Raw genomic sequence first — 27,330 nt, 5'->3', positions numbered from 1 at the left:
CCAGGCCTGCAAGAGGGGGGAATCTCGCAGCACAAGAAGCTTTGCCCTAGAATACATTTTAACACTAGAGTGATAATACAAGTTTGGCCTAGACATGGCCTAGGGGTCTATAATGATGGTTTCAAATGTCCAGGAAGCAAGACTAAGATAATCGGAAGAGTCACCATTACCCTCTCACGGTAATGGGTAGGAGTCCTCACGTTCAGTCCAGCTGAGGGGAACTATCCAACCACCCTCTCACGACAAACCTATATTTCAATTAGTATCTTTATGTAAGATTCTGCCTATCTTCTTTGTTACCCCAATCAAGCTGTTCAACATTTAGTAAGAAAATCTGTTTTGTTCTTAGTGCAGAGTAAATTAGACTAGGCTAGCCTCAGTCCTTCATTGTCTACTGATTTGGTCCATCTGCAAGAGTTCATTTGATTCACCAGATCTAATCAAAGTTATGGGTACTAACAGTATGAATGTGTATATGTGTGAACAGCGTGAATACATAGCTAGATCAATCTCTTAGATGGAATTCCCACCTTGATGTTTCTCATATTCTAGGAAGCTCATGATCAGTGGGAATGTGGATTGTTATGCCAAGTAAAGAAGTTGAGACAGTAATTTACTGTAACAGCAGCAATAGCACTTAGACTTACAGTATATACCACTTCACAATGCTTTAAAGCCCCTTCTAAGTGGTTTACAAAAACAGGATATTGCCCCCAATAATCTGGGTCCTCATTTTACCAACCTTGGAAGAATGGAAGGTTGAGTCAACCTTGAGCCGGTCTGGATTGAACTCCAGACTGTGGGCAGAGTTAGCCTGCAATACTGCCTTTTAACCACTGTACCACCACGATTCTTACCTAATAATACCTCGTAATATAAATATTGTCACATCTAGTTTGGACATTTAAGGGTAAATTTATAATACCATTTCAGAATCTTTTTCTTCCTTTTCCTGTTCTTGTTTGGTTCAGATTTTGACTGAAGACTGTAAAGAATGAAGATAGATAGATAGATAGATAGATAGATAGATAGATAGATAGATAGATAGATAGATAGAGGAATATAGGCTCAAAAATTGTTTTAAAACAAATTATCTGGCAAATTATCTGAAAGCATGCAATAGTAATGCAATGCTTCAGTTCTGACATCATATTAAATTGTGGCTAAGGAAGGTTATAGTTGTTAAATAGCAATTTGCAATAGATTATGTAACTTGAATTTAAATGTATATATAAACATGATCTGTGCTAATTATGGTTAGGTATAAATCAATGTGTTATAGCTGTATTTCAACACCTCAAAATTCCTTTAGCATTGAAAACAAGAAACATAACAGAAACAAAAAAGCAAATACCAACAAGAATCTTTAAATTATGATATACTGTTACATTTAACAAAGTTGGTTCTGAACAGAACCTACTTTTCATTTGCTGTAACATTTATAAAAAGATGAAGTTGTAGGGAACTTATTCTGTATTTAAGTATGAAAGAAATTGTGATGGTTCTCCAAAAGGCCTAGATTTACCATAGTCAGTGTACAGGTAGTCCTTGCATCAGTGGTGGGTTGCCCCCGGTTTGGACTGGTTCTATAGAACTGGTAGTAAAACTGGCAGGAGGCTCCGCCCACTGACCCTGACGTCATGAGAAGCAATCTGTGCATGCACAGAAGCAAGGCGTGTGCGCGAGTGAAGCGAGAGCACGCACGCGATCCCGTTGCGAACCGGTAGTAAAGGTAAATACAACCCATCCCTGCCTTGCATATAGGCTGCCTTGCTTTGCAACTGCTTGAAGTTTTTACAATAAAACATAATAGATTTTGTTTGTTTGCATCCTAGGCATTTTATAGCTCATTTTAACATGGTTCCATAACCTTGAGTTTAGATGGCATACAAACTTTTCTAACATTATGATGATGATATACATATACTAAATCATGAAAACCTTGCTTTCTAGAATTAACACAATACATTGTGTTTGTACAACATGCTGTGCTTGAACCAGCTACTTTATAGCATAGCATAAAGTTGTCTTGGTATAAGAATAACATAAATTTGCCTGATATTCTATTTTATGTTTTTCAATTGGCCATTTAGGTCGAGGCATATAGAGAAGCAGCTTGAAAACATCATATAAGGAACATTTGAAAGAAAGATGCCAATTTGCTATTTTTATTCATGCAAATTATTTTTATGTTCAGGATTACTTTGAAGGAACCATATTACAGTCACCAGTCAAAATGTCTAATTAAAAAAAAACAAAAAAACAAATACAATGGGTTTTTTTTTCCTTTTAAGGAAACCTATTAATCATTTTCTCACACAATAAAAAGCCAAGTCATTTCCAAACCTATTTCCCACAATAATTTTGTAAAACATTCGAAGCATTGCTATTTCATCAGCAATTGTTTTCTGTGCATTGTTTCCTTTTTCATTTTTAAATGTGTTTCTTAGCCCAAATAACAAAAAAAAAAAAAAAAACCACGTAATGACTACATTTTGTAGTTCTTTCTTCAGCAGTAACCCATGCCATTAAACCTGTTGCAAAATACTGCAGCAGTAACTGGCTTTTTTTTTTTTTTCAGAAATATCTTTCAAAACAAAGTAAAAAAAACTCATGTACTCTGTTTAATCAGATGCAGTATATGTGATGCCATGGCAATAAATACCAGTTCTGTCAGTGTGGCCTTCTCATAAAGCACATTCACTAGCTTTGGAAGCAGCTGTATGATTGACACGTATTTTGTCTCTGAGACTTTAATAGATTTTGTGCGGAGGTTTAGCCTTGTTTGTTGGAGGACAGGGTGTTGATGTATTGGAGAAAGAATTTAAATCTGAATCTATTGTAGATCCAGAATGCATAACTGACCTTGATTTTTCAGAGGCTGGGTCTAAATTTAGTGTATAACTACTCACTAGGCCACTGTAGCTTCATAGCAAAATTAGCTTTCTCAGCAGGCATTCTTGAAACTTTATTCTCTTCAACTTTGTAAGCGAAGCTAAAGGAATAATACTAAATACACTAACCTTGGAGGGTGTTCCTGGACTGCTTGGAGAGTTCCTACTGCTACCCCTCAGAATAGATTATCCAACTATTCCATCTTTTCCTTCTGAAAGGAACAGAATAGTGGATAAATGGAGGCAAAGATTAAAAAAAAAAATCTCCCCATAAAATGAGAATGATTGAATGTCATAATCTGACATGTACGGTAATACACTTTATTCTCATTTTATCAGAAGAAATTATGCTGATGAAAAATTAAATCTTGGCACTACAAAACAGATGGAATACACTCATGAGCAGCCGTGTTTATATTGTCCGAGACCAACTGAGTGAAAGCTAGTAATAACCTTGTCCCAGTAGTGATGTGTAATATTAGTAGCCATCAAGTGGAGGAATTTGAATGAACAGATGTTGATCATGTGGAGTTCTAAAACATTTTTATAATAGCTGTACTAGAGCAGTTAGATATTCAGAAGGGAGAGATGAAGTTGTATCACAAAATTAAATACACCCTTTAATGAATGAAACAAATATTACTGTTAACTAATGACATTAAGAGGGCTTTCTGATTCTGACATGAATTTAAGAAAATTAACAGAAAATGTTAATAAAGTTACTGCTATCCAATTTGAATGTTGCCCTATAAAGTAAGCACTGAATTAAAAGTTTGTGGAAATTTCATTTTTAAAAGTTAGTTAGTTAATTGGTTGGTTGGTTGGTTGGTTGGTTGGTTGGTTGGTTGGTTAATATAGCCACTCCTTTCAAAGCAGTGACTCTGAGCAGCAAACAATCATAAAAACAGTTAAAACAATTAAAACACAATACATAAAAGAAATGAAACACCAATATCAGCCAAGAGATATTATACTCCATTGGTGTCAACATAACCAGAAAATAGGGCCCTTCACATACTCAGGGCCCTGGATCCTGGTACATAGTCATGTCTTCAAGGCCTTTCAAAAGGCCAACAGAGTAAGGTTCATTCTAATCTCTGGAGGGAGAATGTTCAATAGAGAGGCATTAGAAGGCACATCTCCTGGTCTCCACCATCAGACAATTCTTGGCTGATGGAATCCAGAACATATCAATCCTGGTGGGCCAGATTGGATGGGTAAAACAAATGGGAGAAGATGATTCCTCAGATAACCCAGTCCCAAGACATGAAAGGCTTTAAAGTTGACAAGCATCTGGAAACACACTGGCAAACAATGATGGCTCCAAAGCAATAGTGTTAATGTGTCATGTAGCCGACACCATTTAGAACTTGTGCAGCTACATTCTGTCCTTGCTGAAGCTTCTATATGCTTCTCAAAGGCAGCCCTATGTAGATTATGTTGCACTGGTCCAAATGGGAGGTTACAAGGGCATGAGAGACAATGAACAAAGCTTCCTGATACAGATATGGGTGCCACTGGTGCATCCAAGGGGTGCAAATGCCCTCATGGCTACCACCTGCTCCAGCAGGAGCTGTGAGTCCAAGAAGACCTCCAAATTGCACACCAGATTCATTTGAGGCAGTGTCACCCTATCCAGGAAGCATCCAAAGCCACAGTCTTGCTTGGGTTGAGTCTAAACCCATAGTGTCCCATTCAGGCTCCTCAGCCTCCAGGCATTGAGACAAGATTCTCCATGGCATCACTCAGGCAGGAGATACAAAGCTGGGGATCATCAGCATATTGATGAAAGCTCACCTCAAACCATTGGATCACCTCACCCACATCTATCTTCTCAGTAGGGGCCCATATAAATATTGTAGTTGTACAGGATATTGAACAATGCTAAATTGTATAGTTGTTCCCATAATTTATTTTATTTATTTATTAATTTAATTTGTATACCGCCCTTCTCCCAGAAGGGACTCAGGGCGGTGAACAGCCAAAATTAAAAAACATACAAATACAAAAGTTAAGATAATTTAAAAAGAATTAAATCATTAGCTTCCCAATTTAAAACCCCCAAATCCATAAAATTTAAAATCCCAATTAAAAACCATTTAGGTTAGACCAGCTTGGTGGAATAAAAAGGTCTTCAGGGCTTTACGGAAGGTACGGAAGGTACAGAGGTCCCGGATCAATTGTATTCCAGGAGGCAGCTCATTCCACAGGGCGGGTGCCCCCACAGAGAAGGCTCTTCCCCTGGGGGCCGCCAGCCGACATTGCCTGACCGATATAATTATAATTATAACTTTTATAACTATAATTATAACTTTTCAACCTGAATGCTTTCATGTTGGTTCTTAAACTTTCCCATAAGTGAATAATTTTTTTTGCTTTTGTAGGGTGATAAGTAGCTCTTTTGGGCTACTTTGTAATACACTAGTATTACAACTAGAGGTGTGAATTACCCTTTGTATATATGGACAATGTTATTAAAAAAAAAGTCCATTGTTAGTTTATCCTCAGAAAATCATAGCTTGTTATTTCATCTAATAGGAAACCGTTGGGGAGCCCTTTTTCCTGCTGTTGTGTGCTATTAAACAACAGATCAATAAAGGATCTATTGATGCCATCACTGGAAAAGCAAGATACACACTTAATGAAGAATGGTTATTGAGAGAGAACATTGAAGCAAAGCCAAGGGTAAGAATCTCCTTTAAAAAAAAAAATGTTTTGTTACTTTCACAGGTGCCTATGAGGCTTTTGTAACCCAGGACACCTTAAGGTTTGAAAGCATGTTTGATGCCACAGGGAGGCTGTTACCTCTTTCTGAGTATGTATCTCTGTTCTGAAATTCAAAAATGCATCCTGTTCCTAAGCAACCACCACTAAGGTTACTTATTCCCTTGATAGACAAAGTGGCTGAAACTGTGACCAGAGACAAAAGGGACAGCGGGGATCAAATCATGATTTTTCTGAGTGTTCATTCAGTTAGCAAGGTCCCCTGAGATTAGAAAACTTCTTCCCAAACTAAATTAGTTTTTTTTTTCACTTACAACTCTGGGTTTTGTTTTGTTTTTTTCAAAAAGATAAGTCATTGTTTTTTTAGTTAACAGCAGCACCAATGACATGTCAATTTTTCTTCAATTGGGGGACAATACTGTATACAGAAGTATTTGGGAGGGGAATGTTTTCCATCTTAAGTGTATGTCAGTTGTTCCACTCAGTCATCTAGCAAAGAAAGACTCCTGGCCCATTGTTTTACCACGAGTATACTTTACTAAGCTTAAGTGGTTGCCATAGTGAAGCTTGATCTGGCGTTTTCACGTGCAAAATGGTACAATGAGCTTTCCCTTTTCCCCAGCCATCCTCCTGTTATCAATTAATGTCCAATTGGGTGGTTGTATATTGTTTGGTAATGGACCCTCAGTTCTCAGGTTTTCCAGCTCTGCATTCTGATGAGTGACCTTGGGCTGGCTGGTGTTTCTCACGCCTCCAGCGGGCATGATTTGGTTTCCATTTCCCCCCCTCCCCAATTCCTCCCTACATTCCAATCCTCTTCTCCCTCCTCCCCCCCCAATTGCTAATGTCAGGCTGTCAGCTTGTGATGATTGGCTAGCAGAATGGCAGCCATGTTAGTGTATTAGAAAATATAGATCTTGAAAATTGATCATGTCTAGTGAGATAACTAGCCAAACTCAAAATCATTGAGGTTGACAAGTTGGAATGTACCTGAAGTACAGTTTTCGTAGGAATTATGTAGATTAGATACTTCTTGTCCAAACTTTGCTACCTATTCTATATATCAAATGACAGCAATTGTGCAAACATATATGCGATATGCAATTCTTAAAATGTCAGTGTTGCTAAGACCTGAAAGACAGAGTATGTATCGAATCATCAATTCATAGCTGTTGAAAATAGTTGTTTATTCAAGGTTATGATGTTTTTAATACAAACATTGCAAAAATTGTACTGAAAAATTATGCTGTTTTATAATTTTACTGAAAAATTATGCTGATTATAAGCTGCTTCATGTTAGGCGGAGGAATGTGTTAAATTCAGCCTGTTAGTAAATTCAGCAGTCAAATCTCTGCAAAATGAAAATTAAACTCTGCATTCAACTGCAGTTGTGTAAATCTAGAAGAGTTGTCCCAGAATCAGTGGGCTCACTCAGAAGCTACAATGGTGCAAATGAGAACAGCACTGAACCCTTTGCCTTATTGCCATATCCTTGTTCCTAACTGAATGATAATTTACAGTGCAGAATTGAAGGGCAGTTTTGTCTTTCATGAATAACTCCATAGGAATAAATTGGGGAAATGTAATTGAGTCTTTTTTTATTAGTGACTGAAATAAAAAAAATGAATGCACAATTCTATTCAGATATATCATTAATAGCACATAAACAGTCCACAATTGATTCTTTTTTGAAAATGCATATATTAAAAAAATATTCCCATGATACAAGCAGAACTGTCTATAGCTTGCAATACCTATGACAGTATATTGAGTACTTGAGGTCAGGGAACAGTGGTACAAACCCAGCCTGCTATCATAACAATAATTATAATTCATTAAACTTTTATACTTCCATCTCTTAACAGTTCTGGGTTATAAGACTTTCAGATATGTAGGCCTGAATGCATGCAGTACAAAAGACATCATACAGGTAGTCTCTGCCTTACAACAATTCATTTAGTGACCATTCAAAGTTACAATAGTGACTTCTCACTGTTTTTCACACTTATGACTGAGTGTTGCAGCATTCCTATGGTCATGTGATTAAAATTCAGTTGCTTGGCAACTGATCAATATTTATGAAAGTTGCAGTATCCCAGGGTCATGTAAACACCTTTAACAAAACACCTTCTGACAAGCAAGCTCAATCAGGAAGCCAGATTCATTTAACAACCATGTTACTAACTTAACAACTACAGTGATTCACTTAATAACTATCACAAGAAAAGTTGTAAAATAGGACAAAATTCACTTAACAACAGAAATTTTGGGCTCAAGTGTGGTCCTAAGTCAAGGACTAGCTGTATTTTGCTGTCTAAAAAAGAAAGCCAATTTGATGTGATGGCTGAGGTGTTGGATTAGAAACCAGAGACCATGCTTCCTGCATGAAAGCAGGAAAGAAGGAAATCCTGCTTTCTAGCAAATCTAAATTACACGGCACAGCTTCCCCCCCCCCACTTTTCTACTTACCTTAAAAAAGGCTTCTTAAGCCTCCTTTTTCAGCGCTGCATGGTAATGCCTGTGGTGCACATGCGCGCAAAGGGTGCATTTGGCGTGCACCACGCATGCATGCATGCAGCAAACTAGTAGCAGACTTCAGAGCATTTCACCACTGCTTCTAGCTGAATATTGTTTTAATGGAATTAAATCCTGAATAAAATATTCAGGAATAGAATCTCGACAGTTATCAAGAATAATCTTCAGCTAATGTCTATTCCCAAATGGTAAAAAAAACATAGCTTTCTCTCTTGATGTCTTTTGCTCTTTTTGAGTCAACTAGCTAGTACATTATGGCTAGTTAATTCAAAAGGAGCACAAAAATGTAAGAGAGAATACTATGGTTTACAAATGCAAATTCTCGTAAATATCTTCTTATTGCTACAAATGCTGCATGGGCCTGATTATTCCAAAGAGCAAAATACATTGTAAAGCCTTCTTAAACTGTGTCATGTCCAACTGCATTTAAAGATGTATTTGATTGCTCTTCTGTATTTTTTAAAAAAATCCAACTATATTTAATAAGCTAAGATACAAGGCAGGGGGATTTTAGCAAAGCTTTCTCCCTAATGTGTTTTTTTTTTTATGTGTGGGGGTGTTTTTTGTCTTGTAGAGAAGTATTTCATCACATCAGCCCTCATTTGCAGTCTGAGGTAGTTAAGTTAAGACACATGTCTAGGTTTTATCTGCTTATATTTATGAGAACTATGTCAATGCAGCAGTAGTAGCAACAAAGAGACACAGGAGCTCAGGTTGCTAAATGTAATTTCTACTTAGCCCAGAGAAGAGCCAAGGTCATTTATTATGTAGTACCTCTATGTATCTCTCTCTCTCCCTCTCTCCCTCCCTCCCTCTCTCTCTCCCTCTCTCTCTCTCTCTCTCTCTCTCTCTCTCTCTCACACACACACACACACACACACACACACACACACGGAGAAAGACAGTGTTCATCGTCATTCTAAGACAAAGTAAGTGATCAGTTGCCATTCATTGTACCCATATTCACTGGTGCTAAAAATGAATTTATGGAAGAAAACAGCAAGTGCATGATATGGTTCCTGTATTTCAGACCTTAAGTTCATAGACAGACAGTTCAAAGGGAGCTTACAATGTTCTCATACTGCCTTGAATAAAATAGTTAATGTATTAATTTACTGAACTATAAATCAGTGCTTTTCACTAGCTTTAAAATTCATCTCTCCCCCCCCTTTCTTTTAATATATGGTAGCTAGATTTGCCAAGAATTCTTGGAGTGTATGGTTCATAGGCTTTTTATGTCTTATAACTTGTGCACATCACCTACAACCTTAGCGACCATCTTCTTCCACAGAATCTTAATGTGTCTTTCCAAGGCTGTGGAATGGACTCTCTGAGTGTTCGAGTAATGGATACAGATACTCTCAGTCAAGTTAAAGAGAAGATACTTGAAGCCTTTTGCAAGAATATCCCATACTCCCAATGGCCAAGAGTGGAAGATGTTGACCTAGGTAAGTAAGGTTTGCTTGTTTGTTTTTGTTCAGAAACACCAGTTTTTATCTTTTGGGTATGAATGCTCATCATATACAAGATAACATTCAGACATGGAATATCTTCCCTTAGTGTATTTCTATAATCAGCCGCTTGGGAATTAAGCAGTCCTTTAAGAGATTTGGTATTTGTTTTGTTTGTTTTCAAAAATTCACCTTGCTATTAAAAGTGCTTATGTTACATAAAAGCAAAGTAATCCCCAAACCTAGAAACCCCAGTAATGAAAAATGACAGAGATGGGTTGAATTGAGGCAGAGTGTTTGCGTGTGTGTGCATATGTTCTTGGATATGTCAATGATTTAATAAATAGAGATGGCACTAAGGAGAGACATCTGGCGGGACCCAGAAGAAGCCCGTGATGGCTCCCTCTCTGTGGAACGTCATCCCCGCCAGAGATTAGACTCACCCTCACTCTGACACTCTTTTGAAAGGCCTGAAGATGTGGTTCTACCAGCAAGCCTGGGGAACCCAGAGCAGGATGGAGCCCATTAAATGGCTAGTATGAATGTGTGTTGTCACTGGGTTGGTGGTGTTGTGTTATTATTTTATTATTTTTCTTTTTATTTCTTTTATATGGTGTTTTTATGTCCTTGTAAGCCACCTTGAGTCACCATGTGCGAGTAGGAGGCAATATAAATTGGGTAAACAAATAAATTATTATTGAATGACCAAGCCATCAAATAAAACACTGAGGGCTAAATCTCAGCAATGCCCCCAGTTGTGCCTCTTGGTCACGTTCAGCAAAATAGCAACTGGAACATAAAGTACTGTTGCTAATAATTGCCAAAAAGTAAAAAGGAGATCTTGTCAGAAGCAAAGGTAGCAAGCTTTATTTCCCAATATGAATGCTGGGGGAATGTAGAGAAAATGGTGATGTTCACAGGAAGCTCAGCAGTTTCCCTCCTCCAAATTTTTTTTTAAAAAAAGTTATGAGGAAAAAATGCCTTGGTTGAAATCAGGAAAAAAAATGCTAGCTTTACAATTAATTAACAGATTTTTAACTTTATTTACATTCTCTTTTGTAAGTTGTGCTTCAGAGTTCATGTTTGAAATTAACTGAATTTCTATATAAATGCATTCAGGGTTAGACAATACTTGAGCAAAAGCAATTGCTGTCCATTTATTTAAATCCAGGTAGTTGGAAATCATAGTGCTGGAAAATCTTCCTGCAGACTTCTTTCCTTTGCATATTCTCTAAGTATGATAGTATTTTTATTGGTATAGATGGGACAAAGAGGGTCATAACATCCAAGTAGAGTACAGGGATTACAAATTATCTACTTGTAATGCTCTTAAAAGATTTCCTACCATGGTAACTCACATGTGAGTTTAATGGAATAAAAATGCTCTTTAAATCCCCAGAGCTCGCTACTGGAATATTCGTTTCCCAAATCACAAAATGTGGCATCAAAATAAGAAAAGCGATTTATATTCTTGCTAACTAACACTTGCTGTATTCCAGGCAACTTTCTTACCCGTTCCATTTTCTTTTTTTAGAATGGTTTGCCACAAGCACTGACAGTTACATCCTCCGGGACCTTGATGACACTTCCGTGATGGAAGATGGCAGGAAAAAACTGAACACCTTAGGACATTATAAGGTAAGAAGTGTCATTGCTCCAAGAATTTCTCTCCCTTTAAACCTAGCTTTCCGCAGAGACCCCACGATCTGCTTCCTAAACAGGATTAACAGAAGCAAAGCAGGAAGGTTGCCATAACTCCACAAGACCTTCTGGGGAATAGACATCTGCCCTGGCGAGAAATTCGTTAATATTGCAACACATCAAGACTAATTAAACACTTTTCATGCAAAACAAGATATTGCCGTGGAAGAAAAAGCTTCATTTTCCCAGTAGCTGCCATCCATCCATCCTAATTAAAATCATGCCTTTCCTCTTCTTAACAGTAGTGTCAGAGTTCGCATTGATCTCTTAGGGGAGCAGGGGGTTGCCCACAAAAGAAGCCCGCTTTTTTTTTTTAATTTCCTTTGTGAAAAATAATTTCAATTTCATTTGAAGTGACAGTCATATAATTTAGGCCTTTCTTCAAAGCATTTTCACACGCATATACTAATTTCATACAAATAGCCATGGGACTGAGCGTGTACTACTTCTGTTTTTTTTTTTATTATTCCCTTCCGTTCTGTTGTGCCCAATTCTCCGAGACTGCCTGGACAATTCCCTGCAGTTTATTTGGGAAGGTTTTTCAGAACTGGGTTGCCATTGCCTGCTTCCTAGAACTGAAATAAAGTGAGTGGCCCAAGGTCACCCAGCTGGCTTTATGCCTAAGGCTTCAAGTCTCCCATTTTCTAGCCTCATGCCTTAATCACTACACCAAACTGGCTCTCATTACATTTATGGTACCACAGCCTATTTCTTGGTATGATAGAAAAATGTGGGATAGACATTACCACCACCAGATGGATTCGCCATTGGCTGACCAACTGCAGTCAGCATGTAGTCCTCAATGGAGCTACATCTATGTGGAGGGAGGTACCTCAGGGTTCTGTCTTGGGCCTGGCGTTCTTCGTCATCTTCATAAGTGATCTAGATTAGGGAATAGAAGAGGAACTCATCAAATTTGAAGATGACACTAGGCTGGAGGGAATTACCAACACAATGGAAGATAGATTCAAGGTTCAGAAAGGTCTTGATAAACTTGAGCATTGGAAGATGCAGTAGAGTGGTGGGAAAAGTAAAGTCCTGCATGTAGGCAGGAAAAACCAAATGCATTGATATAGAATAGGAGGCGCCTGACTCAACAGTAGTAACTAGGTAGGACTAGTGGACCATCACTTAAGTATGAGTCAGCAGTTTGCTGCAGCTGCCAAAAAAAGCCAATACAGTCCTTAGGCTGCATCAAGAGAGGGATATCGTCAACATTACAGGAAGTGATGGTACTGCTCTATGTTCCACTAATCAGGCCACATTTAGAGTACTGCTTCCAGTTCTGATCACCACAGTATATAAGAGAGAGACTGAGCCTAAGGAGTGCAGAGAAGAGCAACAAAAATGATAAGGGATCTGGAGGTTAAATCATACAATTACAGATTAGCAGAGTTGGAAGGGACCTTGTAGGTCATGTAGCCCAACCCCCACCCCACTCCCAATGAACTAGGTATGTTTAGCCTAATGAAGAGAAGACTCGGGGAAGCATGATAGCAGTCTTCCAAAAGGGCTGTTACATGGAAAAGGGTGTTGATTTATTCTCTGTAGTACCTGACAAGAAGCAATGGGTAGAAGCACTGTCAGAGAGAGATTCAGCCTGGAACTAAGGAGGAATTTCCTAACAGTGAGAATGATTAATCAGTGGAACAGTTTATCTCCCAGAGTTGTGGGTGCTCCATTGCTGGAGGTTTTCAAGAAAAGATTGGGCAACCAGTTGTCTGGCATGGTATAAGACAGTGATGGCTAACCTTTTCTGGACCAAGTGCCCAAAGTGCACATGCACACACGTGAATGGGCATGTGTGCGCCTGAACCTCCAAAATGCAATGTGTGCATGGCCCCATGCATGTGCCCTGCCCCCGTGCATGTGCACGCCCCCCCACACATCTCACCCCCTGCGTATGCGCGGCAGAGAGCTGAAGACCAGCTGGCCAGTGGGAGGCGCACACATATGTGCAGCGGAATTGAACTGTGGCAACGGCTTGTATGCCATCAGAGAGGGCGCTGTGTGCCACCTCTGGCACGCATGCCATAGGTTCGCCATCACGGGTATAAGATCTCCTGCCTTGAGCAGGGGATTGGACTAGAAGACCTCCAAGGTCCCTTCTAGCACATTGATTCTATGATTCTATGTCTGTACTTGATCTCAATTAAACCCTTCCTACTTTTAAAGTTTTATGTTTACCTATTCTTATCGTGGCTATGTATGCGAACTATGTATGCGAACTATGTATTAAACTGTAGTTTAATATGTATTTGAAAAAAACCTCCCCTCATAGAATGCACAAGGAAAATGGTATAACAAAGAATTCATACATAATTTGCAGAGAACGCCTGCTATCAGAATATTACATTTCTGCCATCTCCTGTTCACAGATCTTTTGTGCAAAATCCAGTGTTTCTATTGTTCTGATGTAATGTTTTCCACAGGCATTTTGTCACATAAGAAAAATAGAGAAACACTTTATATAATATAATCCTCTGCCTGCTTATTTACAAAGTCTCTCTTTGCACAATGTACCTTTCTTCCTAAGTGAGGGCATGTTCAGGTTTGCATCCTTAAGGGTTGCATTTATTTATTTATTTATTTATTTATTTATTTTTCATATTTGTATACCGCCCTACTCCCGAAGGACTCAGGGCGGTGAACAGCCATAATAAATACAAATACATATAGAAGTTAAAAACTATTAAGAAACAGATTAAGTAATTTAGGCTCAAAGATTAAAAAACATCCAAATTTATCTAAAGAGGTTTAAAACCCAATTTAAAAGACAGTTTAAAAGCCAATTAAAAAGGGAGAGTTAGGCCAGACCAGCTTGTTGGAATAGAAATGTTTTCAGGGCTCGGCAGAAAATGCGTAAGTCTTGGATGTTTCGTAACTCCGGGGGAAGCCCGTTCCAGATGGTAGGTGCCCCCACAGAAAAGGCTCTCCCCCTGGGGGCCGTCAGTCGACATTGTTTGGCCGACGGCACCCTGAGGAGTCCCTCTCTATGGGAGCGAACTGGTCGGTGAGAGGCTATTGGTGGCAGGAGGAGGTCTCGTAAGTACCCTGGTCCTGAGCCATGGAGCGCTCTAAAGATAGTAACCAAAACCTTGAAGCGCACCCGGAAGACCACTGGGAGCCAGTGCAGCTCGCGCAGGAGGGGGGTTACATGAGAGCGCCACATTTAATTCACATTGTTGTCTCTGCAGATACCTTAATATTTCCATCAAAATGTAAAATGGGAATTCTTTAATACTTATATGCATATTAAAGATATGATGCCGCATAATGTAGTTAAATTAGCCAAGCCTTTAAAATAACTGTAGAACCAATAAAATGAATTTGCAGCCAAATTTTATTTTAAAGATCTGATAATGGGCAGAGGAGACAAAGGAGAGAGTCTGACAGATTAACAGAGTTGGAAGGGATCTTATAGGTCATCTAGTCTAACCCTCCACCTAAGCAGGAGACCTTACACCATTTCTGACAAATGGCAGTCCAATCTTTTCTTGAAAGCCTCCAGTGATGAAGCTCCCACAACTTCCAAAGACAAGCTGTTCCATTGATTGATTGTTCTCACTGTCAGAAAGTTCCTCCTTATTTCCAGGTTGAATCTCTTCTTGTTTGGTTTCCATACATTATTCCTTGTCTGGCCTTCAGGTGATTTGGAAAATAGCTTGACCCTTTCCTCTCTGTGGCAGCCTCTCAAAAACTGGAACACTGCTATCATGTCTCCTCTGATCCTTCTCTTCACTAGACTAGCCATGCTCAGTTCCTGTAACCGTTCTTCATATGTTTTAGTCTCCAGTCCCCTAATCATCCTGTAAGCATGTAAGTCTATAAGCATTTGTTAGCAGCAAGTTGCAGAAAAATGCATATAAACTAAAATGAAGATTCTAACTCTTTGCTAAATTTATTTGGTAAATGTCTCTCAGTCATTTTGCAGAAATGTCCCAATTTGCTCGTTCCTAATAAGATTTTGCTTCTCCCTCTGCCTCATAGATCCCTGATGGTGCCTCCCTAGCCATGAGTTTAACAGATAAAAAAGACAACACTTTAAGTCGAGGTAAGTCGACACACATTTTCTTTCATAAATATCCTTGGATTTTTCAGGGAGGATTTTAAATTATTATCATTATTAAACATTCTATTTCATTAACTAAAAATTAATTACTGTGACAGACATTTGTGGTTTAGCCCAATTTGGTTTTGTGTTACTTGAATGAAGAATGGAAGTTACCAAAAAAAAAAAAAAAATCAGGGAAACAATTTTTTTTTAAACAAAAGATGGCATGAGAGGAAAAGGATATGAACCGTTTCTCTTTCCCTAGTTTCTCAGTCTTCTACTTAATTTGCAGTCTCAAACAAAAGATGTATAATTGAGTATCACGGATAGTCTAACTCAAAAAATTAGCATTGCCTACATGTTTTAAAAATAGTATTGCAACTTTTGAAAATACCACTGCTTTTTCTCGAATTTGCTGAACAAAGCATTCTGGAGGCAGAAATAAATGTGAGCTAACTTTATAATTAGAAGCAGAATTAGATGGGTGGGAGGTTAAGCAATAGTGGATCCAAGGGGTATAGAGAGTCAGAGCCCAAAGGAAAGGGAGATTCAACCCCTTCCTTCCAGCCATGATCCCAATTAAAGAATTTCCCCATGTTCTGTTAGGAGGTGGAAAGTTAAATCTCAGATTCCATTACACTTTGGATCCAGTAAAAATTGGACTCCAAAATCACTGATAAGTCTTCTATGTTCATTTATGACCATAATATACATTTTTCCTCCTTTTTAAAAAAAGCCTTCTATTGATGACTAGGCTTACATGTAATTTATCACTGACTAACCAATGAAAAGGAAAACAAATTGAAAATACAAACTTGGAGGACAAACAGACCTCCATAAATCATCTTAGCTTTATTTTATTGATTATAGCTAAATAATCAATGTGACTATATTTAAGGGGCCAAGAGGGAGGGCAGTTTTCATTTGGTAGTTTCAGACATAGCTGGATATGAAACTTTCAGCGTGAGATTGGACCATAGGGATTAGTTGAGACTGCTCTTGTTTATCTTCCTCCCTGTAGTTTAGCAGTGTTCCTGTCCAAGCTCCTTGACATTGTAGCTGAGTTGGCAATGGCATTCCCCAGGTTTATAGTTCTGTGAACTTTAGCCAGCCTTCTCTAGGACCGGAGTCAGAAGTGGCTCAGATGTTCATAGCAACCATGGATCTGGTCCAACTTACTCAGGGTCTAACTCACAAAGGAGGTCCCCCCCCATTAGGTTTTTGTCTTGCAGATTCATACCATGGGAGATGTCATGTCAAACCCCTTGTCATGTCCTTCTGGCCATAGAGTTTTCTGAGGCTACACCACTGCAGGGGAGTAGGATTTATTCAATTGCCTCACTCCAGGCAACCAATAGACCCAGTGCCATTTCAGAGGGAACTTGACATTTTTCCTGAAGCCCTGATGCATGGTATGGCCAAGGCCTTGGTTGCAACTTGGAATGAGCACATGGAAGGGGTCTTGGACTGGAACTGATACACACTTTGGGGCATCTCCTGAGCTCACAGAAGAACTGTTAGCTACTTTAGCTTAAGGGTACTTTTGCAGAGTTGCAGTTTGTGTGCCAGTTGTGCCCATTCCTGCATCGGGAGGCCTTGCTCATAATTACTCATATATTTGTCACTTCCCAGTTAGATCATTGCAATGTGCTGTACATGGGGCTGACTTTGAAGACCATCCAGAATTTACAATTAATCCAGAATGCGGCAGCGCACGCAGTTTCATGTGCCCTTTGATTTACTGGCATTGCACTTCTGCTATGTGAGCTACATTAGCTTCTAGTTTCTTTCCAGATGAAATTCAAAGTGCTGATTGTTACCTTTAAAGCCCTGCATAGAATGGGTCCTGGTTATTTATGGAGCCACTTTTTCCTGAAGGTATCACCATCTTCCACTGAGCATTGAGAGCTCTATGATTGTTTATGTATTGGGAAGTGTTTTATGGTTTTGGCAGTGGTTTGCTCTCCAAGCTTGTTTCAATTTAGATTCTGAACTTTTCGTTACCAGACTAGGTAACATCATCAGTATTTCTTGTCTCATCCTCTTTAGTTTATAAATGTGTTTTATGGTGCTAGGCTTCCTAATGCCTGCCTGCCTGCCTGCCTGCCTGCCTGCCTGCCTGCCTGCCTTCCTTCCTTCCTTCCTTCCTTCCTTCCTTCCTTCCTTCCTTCCTTCCTTCCTTCCTTCCTTCCTTCTTACTACTCCTATTGCACATTAATTATCCATACTCCTATTCAGCCACATTAGATATGGTGTGCTATAAGCCAAGATTTTATATCTCTTTGTATTTGGAAATCTCACAATATTTTAATCTGGTCTTTTTTATTACTTTTTCAGCTATATGTTCCCACCAATTTTTCATTGCTGGAACATAATCATTTTTACAGATGTTCCAGTGAACCATTTTGGTTATTGTATTATTTCATTGCTTATGTGATGTTCTTGCACAAGCTGAGCATATGATCTGCTGTTTTCTCTATTTCTATGTACAATCTGCATTTTGAATCATTTGATGATTTTTCAGTTCTGGCCTTGATTGCGTTAGTTTGAATAGCTTGCTCTTGAGCAGCCAATATCAAGCCTTCAGATTCCTTTTTTAAATGTAAGCCATTGTCAGCTTTTATCTTATTCATTTCCCCTCAATCTTTTGTAGAAATTTATCATGAAATTAGTATTATGATTGTTGACATTTGGCATTTTTATCCACCTATTGACTCCTTCTGAGGATGGAGGAGGAGGAGGTGGTGGTTTAATCATGAAGTGCTGATCTGGCAGGATGGACATGCTCCAAGTCTTCTCAACCACGAGGGGTGCCTTCTCTGCCATAAATCCTCCCTCTGGAACATTCTCCCTCCAGAGATTAGGATGCCCCTCCCCACTCTGCTGACCTTTTAGCAGGCCTTGAAAATCTGACTATATGCCCAGGCCTGTGGTCCCAAGAGTTTGAAGGGCTCTGTTTCCTGGTTATGTTGACACCAATGAATTATAATATCTTTAGCTGCTATATGTATTCATTTATTTTTATTGTATTTTAACTGTTTTAATTGTTTTTATGATTGTTCGCCATCCAGAGTCACTGGTTTGTGATGGGAAGCTATATAAATTGAATAGATAAATAAATAAACTGATAAAGAATAATTGATCCTAGATCACTTAGTAAGCTAATGGTGTACAATAACTTTGGGCCTGAATCTCCTTTATCCCATTGGACATTGCCAAATTAAATATCTTATTCAGTTTTAGGCTGAATTTATTAATGTCACTGCAGAAAGGTATTTCGGTTTTCTGTTTGTTGCATAAAATATATGCATGGTGCACCAGTAATCAATATTTTTGTTACCTTTATTTCTCCCTGATTCTCCCAAGGGAGCATTGTTAAGCAATAACATATGTTTTGCACTATGAATAGAGCTTAGAAAAACGTATCTGAAAGGGGAACATAAACCCCAGTCTTCTTTCCAACTGCAATCTATTCCAATGTGAAAAGCTTTATTTATTTATCTGTTATCAATGTTTATATCCTTCTCCAGCCCTAACATCTCTGGGCAGGTAACAAGAGAAAACATGCAAAACAAGTAAGAAAAAGAGAGAAAAACATGTAACAAAGTGCTAAAAATTAAAAACCCAAAGCATATTTGAACAAAAGTTTCTTCTAATACTTCCGCATGTCCATAATTTACCATTTCCATCTGAAATCTTATTACTAATATCCCCTGTATGGAGTTTGTGGAACCCATGTAGTACCAGAATTTCCTTTAGTATTCACACAACCTATCTGTCAGTAGTGGTATTCACTTACCTTCGCTACCGGTTCAGAACTGTGAGTGTGCGTGCCATGTCTGCGCATGTGCAGAGCATCTGTGATGACATCCAGGCAGGTGGGCGGAGCCTCCCTCCACCTCTACCGGTTTGCCTGAACCGGGTAGAACTGGTAGAATCCCATCACTGCTATCTGTCCCTTCTAGTGTAAAGTGTCTATGGAAGTTCTCAGTCAACCAGGTCATGGTTATCTAGTGGAGAATGGCTTCTAATGGAGAATGGCTACATACTTTCAAAAGAGAAATGCAAGCCTCCAGCATTATTGTCATGCTTCTCTTCTCTTCCTTGTGCATCTAGAGCAGGATTGGTGTCAGCCCTACAAAATCAAGAAACATATGCTCTGTGTGCCCAAAACTACTTTTATTAAGATTAGCTATAGAAATAGACTCTTGCAGGCTTGAACGTGCTCTTCCTCTTGCTCTCTTTTTTTATTTTAGTGTGAATTTTGGGTGTATTTGTCTTTTTTGCTCCTCTCCCCTCATCCGAGCTTCTGCAGGGTTCACCTCTTCATTGTCTTGGTAATGGATCTTCCCTCTTGTTACTCTCTACAGTTGGGCAATCTGAGGTTCCATGGTCAGATACAGGTGTCAGGGTTCCAAGTAACACCCCCAATGAAAGAAGACTCCAAGGCTTGAAATTCCTCAAAGTTCCATTTTATTAGAGATATCATATTGGCACATCTGGGAAAACCCGAATCTGAAAGCTTCCAGGTTTTTCCCACCCGAAAGAAAGTCCAAGTCCCTTCCCCTGCACCCACATGTCTATCACATGGTCCTATCAAAGCACTATCCCAACTGGAGATGCCTCCCAATCAAACACCTCCAAGTGCAGGCAAAATGTCCTTGACTTTCTGAGAAAGGAATGTCATTATGACTACATATCACCCCTGCTCCATACAATCCCCCCTCCCAATTTCCCACAGCAATAAATGAGGCAGGTCTAAAGGCCCAAGGCAAAAGATGGCTTCCAGGCCTGACAAACAGGACCTCTTTTACTGTGGCCTCAGAGTTCCTGCTCTGCTGCCAAAACTCAATGGATTACTTTCTCATCATTTTGATAAAAACACACAAAAATAGCAGGATAAGCTCTAAGGTTGGTTTAAGATAATCATTCCTCCTTCCTGCAAAACAAGAACATCCTGGCCCTACTCATGCCACAACACAGGGACACTCTGCAATGCTACTGCTCCTCTAGTGGCCTTTGAAATAAAAAAACAGCAATGGAAAACCCCCAAAAATATATAGCTGTTATAGAAAAGATATCTGAGTCCTGGTAAAGTACCATAAGAAAGAAACTCCAAACAACCCCACTTTGATTGGGTTAGATATACTGTGAAGTAGAGAGAGACTTTGACTGGATTTCAAAATTCCGCTACAAGACTTTCATTCCATTAAAGTATATCCCAAGACACCTTGTGGTTCCTGTTTTCTGACTTTGCCTGCCTCAAAGGAAAAACCTTTGCCCTCAGCATTCTTAGAAAGGAAAAGAAAAGGATGGGAAAATTGAAATATGTTTTAAGCCTTCAAGCAATGCAGGAAAGAAGGGAAGGGAGGGCGAGGGGAAAGGAAAGGAAAGGAAAGGAAAGGAAAGGAAAGGAAAGGAAAGGAAAGGAAAGGAAAGGAAAGGAAAGGAAAGGAGGAAAGGAAAATTTGGGATTTTGAGTTGGATATAGTAGATGGTCTGAGAATATTATCAGTGATTATAATCAAGCAAACCATGTGTTTACAGCTCTTTGTGTTTGCACCTGTATTGCCAGAGAGGCTGCTTTTGGGCGGGGAGGGGGAGCATTTGGTCTGCCTTTTAAAGGTTGTTGTTTTAAGATTGAAGATGATAGCTCTGTTCCTCTTGGCTTTAATATTATATTTTAATTTTGTTGTTTTTCAGTTTGGATTCTGGTATTTTGTTTTGTGTACTGCCTAGGGGAGCTCTGTTAGAAAAGAGAGCTGGTAGAGAAATGAATTTATAAATAAATACTGTCAGGTATGTTTTCTCTGAGGAAATGGCAGTAATGGTAAAGGATGAATCTTTCTATTTGAACTCCAAGAAAGAGACACAGATACCTATTATGCTATAGAAGCATGGAAATGAAACCATATGGGCTTACTCTATGGAAGGTTTGGCAGCTCCAAATTTTACAGTGGAAGTGCCTTTTATTTTCTTGGAGATTTCCAGTATCCATTTGGCTGGTACAGATTCTTCCTAAAAAATCTCATGGCGTAATAAATCCAGCAGACTCTGAGAAATAATAACCCTCTTAAGGCATTATCACTTCAGGCTTGCAAGTTATTGTTACTTCAGGTAGGTATATAATCCACATTTAAATTTTACATTACAAGATAAAGCTCAAAGGCAATCTAATCTTCATTCCTAAAGATGTTCTTTTTCTGTTCAAAATGAACACCCTCATGAAACTAAGAAAAATTTCTGTAGCTTGGAAATAATTGACCTATCATGACATTGCTTTGTGGTGAGTGACTGGATTTTGCAAAGCTGGCGTGTCTGTGGCAGTTGGGGGAAAAATAAGATACAGTAATTTATGTTGGTGAATCCTACCATTCATCTAAACGCCTTCAGTGACATCCACAAAACTGAGTAGGATTGATGGCTAGACAAAAGAAAGACAGAACAGAGACACTTAGCGCCCTGTTCACTGCAGTGCATGACTTTCTTTGAATAGCAGCCAGCAATCTGAGGGAGAGAAGAAATACGTATATGGATGTCCAAAGAGCAGCAAACAGTATTTTGGCAGAGCTATAAGGAGGCCCAGGCCTGGAGCCATCCATAAATACAATATAACTTTGGTCATCAGACTGGATGTTATGAGGTCATTTTCTTTCCTTTTTCTAAACAGCATGCTTCTTGACCCTTGTTCTTCAATGGCTGTCTTTTCTATTGTGACACATCAGCCGTCAATCTCAGTCAAGTTCAGATCCTGGGCAAGAATGGCTTTTAGCTGGATAAGTGGTTTACCAGTAAGTAGGTCAAGTTTTCGGCAGTCGCCATAGCACTATGGAACTGGAGCTGACCAAACTGGTACTGGAACACCCCCAAACCTATCAATGGCAAATTTCAAAAGTCGCCAGTGAAGAGGAACATAGCAACTATGCAGTGCTATTTTGTTTTTCCCTAGAAAATAAAACATGTGAACAAAAAGAATGGGTGTGTGTGTATGCGCGCATGCATGCTTGTCTGTCTGTCTATCTCTCTGTCTGTCAGCCGGACATGAAAGTATTCTTATGGTGTAATCCATAATTTTTACCCAACATTTTCCTTCACAAGGGCAAAACAATTTCCTTCTTCAATCTTTACTATATCATTTTAAAGCTTGTCTGATCCTGGGGATTTACAGTGTCAGAAAGAATCAACTGCAGAGAATAGTAGAGAGGCTCAGGGTAAAACCCCATTTTTGGATTTCCTCCTCCAACAGACATCTCCTCCCTACCTCATGAGAAACAAAAAAAAGGCCTCTTTGGCTCCAGAACTCATTGTGTCTTTCATTGTTTGTATCTGGCATAAGGTAATGAAATGAGCAGCAAACTTCTGTTTATTTTTCTTGCTAATATAAGCAATTCACTCACAGCTTGCAGTGACCACACACAGTATAAATGTGTTTCAAGTATTTTGGATAACTTTTGCTGTAAATGAATAGATATAAATATCCTGTTGCTGGGGCATGTGTGGAAGTATACTCTTACATTATTATTTTTCCTGTACAGAATTCATTTCTTACTATGTTTCTATAGCCGAAGCCTAATATAAATAATATTATATTCAATAAACATTTAATATTTATATTAAATATGTACTCATAAACTTGATAACAAAAACTTGATTTAGTTTTTCTCTAATCAAACTTCTACTCTAGATATGTAACTAACTGCAGGTGGAAGAATTGATTAGACTCCTTTTAGTTATCAGATGTAACCTGATTCTTTCTAAAAATCTATTTAAGTGGTTTTCAAGGAACTGATAAATATTCAGTGATAAAGGGCAGCCATAACAGACATACAGAAATTGAAAAGCAAAACTGGAATCCAATATACATTCCCATTTCAGGCTCATGCATCTAGATCTCAAACTATTTTTAAAAAATACTTTTAAAAGCCAGGTAAAAATTATTTGACCCGGTTAATCTTTCATGGGATAATGGTACTCAGGTTCATGTTTGAACTCAATAAACTGACATGCTGATCATCTTCCATAGTAGATATCCTTTACTCTTGAAAGGGGGGAAAAAACCATGCAAAATAGTACACTAAGCAAATTCTTACTTTGTTTTTCTCCTGTTGTTGTTTTTTTTTCCAGTAAAAGATTTGGACACTGAAAAATACTTTCATTTGGTGAGTACTCTGTTCCAAGAACAGTGCAGGACGTTACTCTGCCATTCTAGGTGGGCCAGACAGATTTTCCTTAGAGAGGAAGTTTTTTCCCCCTCAGCTGCATTCTCTGTACAAAATAGCTATCCAGAAAAATGACCCACACACCAGAAAAATGTATGAGTGACATGGAATAGATAGATGAAGTCTATCCCAAATCACAACAACTTTATGCAAAGCTGAGGAAAGATTTACAAAAAAATAATTTGATGGTTGGGAGGCAGGCCTGGCCCAGTGTAACTATAACCAAGTCTGTTCCTAGTGAAACAAGGCCCACCCCCTGCTTTTTCCTGCCTTACAGTTTAGTAATGTATAATGTAAGGACAGTAAAGCTGCACATGGTTTATTGTAAAGGCAAATATAAGAATGCTTTCCATATGCACAGTGTATGCAGAACGATAAATTTGTTATCCAGTCAGTTTATTGGCCTAGGATCAGACTCATTGGGGAGGGGACAGTTTAGACTCTTGGGGTTCTTGTGTTGTTTGTGTAATAGGATAATAATTGAACCCACAAATTTGGCAGAGAAAAGGAACGCATTCAATTTTTTTTTAACTTAGTCTCAGTCATAATCTTGCATGTATTTCTAACATATTTTATCTTCCTGATGATTGCCAGTTATCAGAAGGGAAAGAATTGTTGTATCTAAGTGATGTTTTAAACAGCCGAATTCATTGTAAAGTGAATCTATTGCAAAATTCTTCATTCACTGAAAGAGAGAGGGGAAAGGAAAGGAGGAGGAAACAACCAATACAGCTGTGGCAATAGTATAAATTATATTTAATATTGTTCCATTGTTCATAATCTCATTGCTCTGGTTTATAGCATAAAGAAATAGTCTTTCTTCTTTTTTAAAAAATTAATGCTTTGTAGTCAGCTGTTATATTAAAAAAAAACTTTGTAATCGTACATCATCCGTTGGTGAGTGGATTTGTTCTTTATTGTTATTGTTCAGGTCCTTCCCACAGATGAACTAAATGAAAATAAAAAATCGTATCGACAAAGTCATAGAAAAAAAGTTCTTCCTGAAATCTACCTAACCAGATTGCTTTCCACAAAGGTAGGACATTAGAGATGCATTGAGTGAAAAGATTGATATATATCATTGGTATGGAAATTATTGATCCCAGATGTTTGGTTTGGCATTTTACAAATGTTCCAACCGACTAACAAAATCAAGTTCAACTAAAATTAACTCTGAATTACCCCATGTTTTACATTACATGAAAAAATAGCTATCCTTATGATTAAAAAAATGAAATTTTGTAGTGCAATTTTGTATACTTTTTCTGTAAACAAAGTTTTGTTACATTTAATGGAACTTGTTTTTAGACAAGTGCGCATGAAATTAAATTGCATTTAGTAAAAAGTAAATGTAGTTTAATTTCATGCATACTCTTCGTAAATTGCATTTAGTAAGGAGCACAGTGATTAGGATTTTGGATTAATAAGCAGCAAGCCCATGTTCGAGACCCAAGTGCTGCCATGGGACGGAGTGAACTCCTGTCCTTTGCTCCAGCTCCTCCTAGGGACATAAAAGGAGCCCCCAATTGGGCACTGCCCGGGTAATGATGATGTCACCAGCTAATCCTTTCAACCTGAAATCATCTCGGTTCTTCTGACTTGAGTGCAATGTGAGTAAAGAGTATATTTCATTGAACTCACCAGAAGTTCATTAATATTTTTATTTCTATAATGTTGGATTAAGTCAACTCAGATTACTATATTGATAAAAATCCAGATTTTATAAAGTTTGTAAATAAAAAAGACAGTTTAGGATATTTCATTATTTTCTTATTTTGTGATACTAGGTTATATTCTATAACCTTGTGATACTAGGTTATATTCTAATATTGTTTAAATATTGCATTAGATTATTACCCTGCTGTTTTCATCTTGAGTATTGTTTTATGATGTGTTACTAAGTTTTGGGCATAGTGAATCTATATATCATGACTGCTTTGAGGGTTATACAGAGTTTCATGTTTATTACTGTTTATTACTGTTGACTAATAAAATTGCAAATCATAATTATAGACAGAACTGAATTCAAAAGAGACATTTAATTCTTTCCCTACCTATTGTGTTTTTGTTAATGTTTATGATTTCTTTACCTTACAGCTTTTTGTATTAAGCAGGTGAAGTGATTGAGTGAAAGGGTTAAGCTTTCTCCCTTTGATCCTAGACTACATATCATATGTAGATTAACAACTATGTGCTGACTAAATCCTTTATTTTACACCACATTATTTATTCCACTAAGTTAGACCTCTGGTCCAATGGTCTATTTATGTGTCATATTTCTATAATAATCAATACCCAAAGCAGTTAACAGTAAACGTTAATTTTTCCAACACATAGCATAAGATAAAGATCAATTTGCTAGAAAAACAGAAATAAATCTTAAAAATTCAATATAAATAGCATAGCATAAATATAGTATCACAGTAAAACAACCACTATGAAACAAAATCAAAGCTAACAGTTCGTTTATATTTTTAAAAAGCAAAGTGTTTTTACAAATGCATATAAGTTCAGTTTCTTATTTTGTCATTAAAATAACTGGAAAGGGAAATATGACAGTATTTCTTCATCTTATGTGTTTTATACTCAAGAAAACTTAGTTATCTACTGCAACAATGGTGAAGAATCCCATCTACTTTGGGGGAAAAACCATAGAGTATCAGTGCTAATGCTTTTAATGGACTTGGACACAGATGTTGGCTAGAAGCCAGTCTGTAATTCCAGTGCTTTGTGATTCATAATTGGAGGCGAGATCACAGAATTGCCAGGGGTCTATAGTTTTTCCCACTGTTTACCACACAGAACAATCACAGATGTGCTCTTAGATTCCAGAACCAGAGAAGGAGAATCTCAGTGCCAAAAAGGATTAAATGCTAACTAAAACTAATTACTTCAGTATATACAAAATTAACCCAACTCTCACGAAAGATTCCTCCCTCTTCGCTCAATCAGTGTTATTTCAGATTTCTTCAACTTAGCCTGAAAAATAGTTAAAGCTTATTAATATTTTATTCATCATTGTTGTCCCTTTCTTAATGCAAGTTGAATATTTTTATTCTTCAGGGCACACTGCAAAAATTCCTGGATGACTTATTCAGAGCCATTCTGAGTATCCGAGATGACAAGCCACCTTTGGCAATTAAATATTTCTTTGATTTCTTGGAAGAGCAAGCAGAGAAACGGGGAATCTCTGACCCAGACACATTGCACATTTGGAAAACCAACAGGTTTGAAAAAGAAGTTCCATCATTTCTGTCTTATACAGGTTTACTTCTGAACAAGTGCCTTTGATCCCCATGGTAGTTTCTCAGGAGGAAGCATATGTAGAAAATGAATGAGAGGAAAATGTAAAGAGAGCAGGAAATAATTGCAGCTCAATGCTTTTCAAACTCGCACCACATTAATTCCACATTATTTAAATACTGCATCCATTTTTTATCGCCACAATGTAAAAGAGAAGTTGGGACTCTAGAAAGAGTGCAGAGAAGAGCAACAAAGATGATTAGGGGACTGGAGGCTAAAACATATGAAGAACGGTTGCAGGAACTGGGTATGTTTAGTTTAATGAAAAGAAGGACTACGGGTGACATGATAGCAGTGTTCCAATATCTCAGGGGTTGCTACAAAGAGGGAGTCAAGCTATTCTCCAAAGCACCTGAAGGCAAGACAAGAAGCAATTGCTGGAAACTAATCAAGGGAGAAGCAACCTAGAACTAAGGAGAAATTTCCTTACAGTTAGAACAATTAATCAG

At 38.1% G+C, this 27,330-nt stretch overlaps 1 protein-coding gene across 1 annotated transcript in view; it reads left to right on the top strand.

The window, feature by feature from the left end:
* Positions 1 to 27,330, top strand: part of PLXND1 (plexin D1) — a 184,086-nt gene that overhangs the window by 143,769 nt on the left and 12,987 nt on the right. The window contains exons 26-32 of the mRNA XM_070933595.1: positions 5,433 to 5,579; positions 9,445 to 9,601; positions 11,139 to 11,242; positions 15,296 to 15,359; positions 23,484 to 23,518; positions 24,510 to 24,614; positions 26,642 to 26,805. Of these exons, the coding sequence (XP_070789696.1) occupies positions 5,433 to 5,579; positions 9,445 to 9,601; positions 11,139 to 11,242; positions 15,296 to 15,359; positions 23,484 to 23,518; positions 24,510 to 24,614; positions 26,642 to 26,805 (776 nt within the window). The remainder of the gene's footprint in view (positions 1 to 5,432; positions 5,580 to 9,444; positions 9,602 to 11,138; positions 11,243 to 15,295; positions 15,360 to 23,483; positions 23,519 to 24,509; positions 24,615 to 26,641; positions 26,806 to 27,330) is intronic.

The sequence above is a fragment of the Pituophis catenifer genome, unplaced genomic scaffold (assembly GCF_029215685.1).
Source record: "Pituophis catenifer annectens isolate HBS135680 unplaced genomic scaffold, rPitCat1.0.hap2 SCAF_2, whole genome shotgun sequence".
NCBI lineage: Eukaryota > Metazoa > Chordata > Lepidosauria > Squamata > Colubridae > Pituophis > Pituophis catenifer.
This window is presented reverse-complemented; position numbering and strand designations above follow the sequence as displayed.